General features: G+C 50.6%; 1 protein-coding gene across 1 annotated transcript; it reads right to left on the bottom strand.

Annotated features, from left to right (window-relative positions):
* Positions 1 to 370: 370 nt before the first annotated feature.
* LOC113617095 (protein Tob1-like) lies at positions 371 to 1,202 on the bottom strand. Its single transcript, XM_027100398.1, has one exon. It carries the CDS (start codon positions 1,172 to 1,174, stop codon positions 560 to 562), a length of 615 nt encoding a protein of 204 aa, XP_026956199.1. The 5' UTR covers positions 1,175 to 1,202; the 3' UTR covers positions 371 to 559.
* Between the last annotated feature and the right edge of the window lie 3,934 nt (positions 1,203 to 5,136).

Raw genomic sequence — 5,136 nt, 5'->3', positions numbered from 1 at the left:
CTGCATCGGCAGGCGGGCTCTCAACCACTGCGCCACCAGGGAAGCCCAGTGCCAATATTTTAAAAAAGAAAAAAATCAGCCATGTCCTTGCTATATCTTAAATACTGTAAGAGGCCATATCTGAGAGTATACTTTAAAATATACAGTCAGGGGCTTCCCTGGTGGCGCAGTGGTTGAGAGTCCGCCTGCCGATGCAGGGGACGCGGGTTCATGCCCCGGTCTGGGAGGATCCCACATGCCGCGGAGCAGCTGGGCCCGTGAGCCATGGCCGCTGAGCCTGCGCGTCCGGAGCCTGTGCTCCGCAACGGGAGAGGCCACAGCAGTGAGAGGCCTGCATACCGCAAAAACGAACAAACAAACAAATAAAATATACAGTCAGTATAAAATAACTTTGTGCTTGGTTCGCAATGAAAAATGATGCATGTTTTATTTTTGTAACCAAGCTTGAATGTATCCTTACTATAAGCTTAAAAAAAAAAAATCTCAAGGAGGTTATAAAAAAAAAAAATCCCCCTTGGGCCTGAGCATTTTAACTTGTACGATACATCTTTTCTTTTTTTCAGTTAGCCATAACAGGCTGGAATGGCTGGTTAGAATACTGCATGTTATTTAAGCTAAAATTCAAGCCATCTACAAAAGACTTCTCGTGGAGGCCTCCATAGGCCACAAACACATCAAAGGCATTACTGTACTGGAGAGGACTGAGGTTAAGGGCGCTGTCACCTGGGAACATTCTATTGGTACTACTACCTTGACCCTGCATATTAGGAAAAATAAGTTTCTTGGCGTTAGGAGAAAGAGCGGAGGTTTTCTGCTGTTGCTGCTGCTGCGGTGGTGACGGCGGTGGCTGGGATGGCTGTTGCTGTGGCCGTGGCTTCTGCTGGCTACCCAGGCCCAGCCCATGCCGAGAGTGCACTGAGGAAGAGATGGCTTTCTGCTTCAAGAGGTCATTCACGTTCAAGCCGAGGTTGATAGGGGAAGTACGTGCAACCTTGTTGCTTCGGCCACTGTTCTTCATTTCGGTAGAGCCGAACTTGGTGGCAGCAAAAGTGGCAGTGGTAAAGGTTAAAGGCTGAGTGGACCGGGGCATGAAGGGAGGGCTTACAGCAGCACAGTGACCAAAGGGAGGAGATGGAGAGCTGGACGCTGATGAGGCTGGGTCACTTGTGGGCATAAAAACCGGGACCTGGGCTTCCCTGGTGGCGCAGCGGTTGAGAGGCCGCCTGCCGATGCAGGGGACACGGGTTCGTGCCCTGGTCCAGGAAGATCCCACATGCCGCGGAGCAGCTGGGCCCGTGAGCCATGGCCGCTGAGCCTGCGCGTCCAGAGCCTGCGCTCCGCAACGGGAGAGGCCACAACAGTGAGAGGCCCGCGTACCGCAAAAACAACAACAACAACAACAAAAAACCGGGGCCTCTGGGTTAAAGCTGTTTTTGAGCTCCTTTTCCAACTCACATCCATTTTCATTATTATCATCCACATAAAACACCTTCACTGGTCCCTTTTCACCAGTTTGGTAGGAAACCTCAAATGGGTCGATCCAAACACTGGGATCCTACGGCAGATTGCCACGAACACCATCAGTGCCCAAACCACTCTCTTTGGAGGCTTGTTCAATCACTGGGTCCACTTTCTCCCCTGCGTGTATACATCTAAACCCTGATCCTTCGTATGGCTTTTCAGGATACCAGTGCCCTTCATATTTCTTCTTAAGAAATCTTCCAAGCTCTTCACTAAAACTGTTGACACGTCTCCTGGGAGGGGGCTGCTTCCACCACAGACCCGGCAGCTGGGCACGGGCACGGGAGGGTAGGCGGCGGTGAGCCGGCCGGGCCGAGGGCACGCCGACGCCGCCAGGCGGCGCTCGCCGCTCCTGGCTTGGGGTGGCGAGGACGGGGTCAGGGGAGCGCGCTCACTTCTCCGCACAGCCCGGTGCCCGGCCCAGCGTCCGCGTAGAGCGCCCACTCCGCGCCGCGCCGGGGCTTTCCTCCTTCTCCCCTACACTCATTCTTTAAAGACTAAACTTCTGGCCTCTGAGGAGGGGGAGGAAGGGGCTTTTTGTCTGACTGTGGGATCAGAGAAGCGATGTAGCTGTTTAACTCGGTGTATCATGTTCAACCAACAACAATTGCTTGGGTTACGGATTGGGTTCAAAGGCCCCCAACAAAACCTGACCAAGTGGTTTAGCAAGGTAAGTGTTGATTTTTAAAAAGAGTATAACACGAAATCTAGTGTGAGTGATCCAGGCTGGTGCAGCGGCGGTGCACCCCCTTTTCTGCCGTTCTCAGCATGTGACTTTCCTGTTTCTGGCATCCTTCTGGGCACTTTGATCACTACTGGGCAGGAGGAATGGGGAAGGGCAAAGGGGAAAGCTCATGCCTACTAGGTTTGTCCCCTTAACTCAAGAAAGCATCCTTAGAAGTCCCCAAGTGGACTTTTCATTGGCCAGAAATGGGTCCCATGGCTGCCCCTAGGGGCAGGAGTCTCAGGGTGGAGTTTTGTTTGTTTGTTTGTTTTCAGATGACCTTTATTTCATTCAAAAAGGAGTTTTTATTTTTAACAGGGCACCCTGTATCCCTGAATAAAACCAAGTTCTCTGGGAAGGAAAGAAGGGTGACAGGATACTAGGTAGACAACCCGAAGCTACTGTCACCCCTGTCTCCCCACCTTTGGTAATTCCTGTGCTCCAAGTACGGAGCTTCTCAGGGCTTCACCTGAGTAAATTGATTCACCTCTAGGTAGATTGTAACTTCCTTTCATCTGCCGTTTGCTTTCCATCTTCCAAAGTGACCTCTTTTACCTGCCAGGGCCTTCTCTCCATTTCTCCCTGTCCTTGTGGCTAATATACTTTTTTTTTTTTTTTTTTTTGCGGTACGCGGGCCTCTCACCGCTGTGGCCTCTCCCGTTGCGGAGCACGGGCTCCGGACGCGCAGGCTCAGCGGCCGTGGCCCACGGGTCCAGCCGCTCCGCGTCATGTGGGATCCTCCCAGACCGGGGCACGAACCCGTGTCCCCTGAATCGGCAGGTGGACTCTCAACCACTGCGCCACCAGGGAAGCCCTAATATACTTTTTAACATCGTCTGTTATCATTTTAGTAGGATTTGGAAGGGAGGGATGACCAATTTGTGTGACTGATGACACCATTTGAAGTCAGAGGTTGCCTAGAGCTCCAAGGAGGTGATTCTAAACACAGTGGCTCTTGGTTTTCTAGGAGGAGAGGAAGTGGGAGGGCTCCCAGGGGCAGAGTGAGGAAGTGGGACCAGAGCAGGAGGAAGTGGGCGGGGCAGGGTGGGGCGAGTTAGCTGGACAGACAGAGAAAGGGATTGAAGGAGAGGGAGGGAAGGAGGAAGAGAAGAAGGAACGGAAGGAACAACTAACATTTCCTGAAGGTACGCGAGGAGGCGCCACCAGCGCACTGCTTTACAACCTTCATCTCTTCTAACCTCAGCCACTCTGCGGACAACCCAACTCCCCCCTGGTCTTTGGCCGTAGTGGCCAGAGTGTGTCTGTTTCATCCTCTTGTCTATGGCTTTAGGTCCTCCCAGGGTCACTGGGTAGCAACTCCCCAGCTCCACCACTCTCAGCCACGTGGGGAAAAGGCTTTCCCACAGGTCCCACTGGGGCAGAGTGGGAATCGGTGAGCTCCCTCCAGCCCTTCTAGGGTGTGCAGAAGTCTTGGGGGGGACTTCCCTAGTGGTCCAGTGGCTAAGACTCTGTGCTCCCAATGCAGGGAGCCTGGGTTCGATCCCTGCTCCGGGAACTAGGTCCCGCATGCCACAACTAAAGATCCTGCATGCCGCAATGAAGATTCCACACGCAGCAGTGAGACCCTGTGTGCCACAGCTGAGAACTGGCGCAGCCACTAAAAACAAAACAAAACACAGAAACGTCTTGGGGCTTGCTGCCCGCCCCCCCAGGACCTTCATACAGGAAATGGGACTCAGACCTCTCTATTCTGAGATTCCCGAACTCATTTAGGAGTTCGAGTACCCCTGACTCCAGGAGATGAATTTGTTGAGAAACAGGTCATGAGGCGGTTTTTAGGACTTCCACGTAAACATGTCCTGTGATTGTGCTTAGAAGATCTTAGATCTAGCTTTCTCCTCTTCCCTGCTGACCAGAGGATTTTTAATCAGTCAGGATGGGAAATGTGTGAGTGCAGATAGATTCTGCCTGCGGTTGGATTCCTAGAGATAGTTTTTCTTTATATCTGGACTGTGGTTTTTAAACTCAAAAGCCAAAAATGTGAGGTCTGCAAGTCTCATTGGTAGTGCAGTCATGCTATAAAGAGAAATACGGGAGAGGGAAAGAAGGCACATGAATCTATTCCACGCTGTACAGTTAAAAAAAAAAGATACAGAAGAATTTAAAGCGAAAAGTAATAGTTTTCTGTCCCCCTGCCCCCTCCCCTTCTCCAGTCCCTGGCATTACTGCCAGGAGGCAACCCTTTAAAAGTTTTCTTTATTTTACTTTATTTTTATTGAAGTATAGTTGATTCAAAATATTATGCTAGTTTCAGATGTACAGCAAAGTGATTCCACTATATATAATACATATATATGTAAATTCTTCTTCAGATTCTTTTCCATTACAGGTTATTACAAGATATTGGATATAGTTTCCTGTGCTCTGCAGTAGGACCTTGTTGTTTATCTAATTTATATCTGTTTTGTGTCTGTTAATCCCATACTCCTAATTTATCCCTCTCTCCCCTTCCCCCTTTGGTAACCATAGATTTGTTCTCCATGTCGGTGAGCCTGTTTCTGTTTTGTAAATAAGTTCACTTGTATTGTACTTCGGATTCCACATGTAAGTGATATCATATAATATTTGCCTTTTCTGACTTAGTTCACTTAGTATGATGATCTCTAGGTCCATCCAAGTTGCTGCAAATGGCATTATTTCATTCTTTTTTTTTTTTTTTTTGCGGTACGCGGGCCTCTCACTGTTGTGGCCTCTCCCGTCGCGGAGCACAGGCTCCGGACGCGCAGGCTCAGCGGCCATGGCTCACGGGCCCAGCCGCTCCGCAGCATGTGGGATATTCCCGGACCAGGGCATGAACCCGTGTGCCCTGCATCGGCAGGCGGACTCTCAACCACTGCGCCACCAGGGAAGCCCTATTTCATTCTTTTTTA

Source organism: Aethalodelphis obliquidens, unplaced genomic scaffold (genome assembly GCF_003676395.1).
Source record: "Aethalodelphis obliquidens isolate GAN/ISIS:26980383/991018 unplaced genomic scaffold, ASM367639v1 scaffold1772, whole genome shotgun sequence".
Lineage (NCBI taxonomy): Eukaryota > Metazoa > Chordata > Mammalia > Artiodactyla > Delphinidae > Aethalodelphis > Aethalodelphis obliquidens.
This window is presented reverse-complemented; position numbering and strand designations above follow the sequence as displayed.

What these genes read in the sequence shown, in the direction of transcription:
- LOC113617095 (XM_027100398.1), bottom strand. Translation starts at nt 1,174, where the DNA reads ATGCCCACAAGTGACCCAGCCTCATCAGCGTCCAGCTCTCCATCTCCT.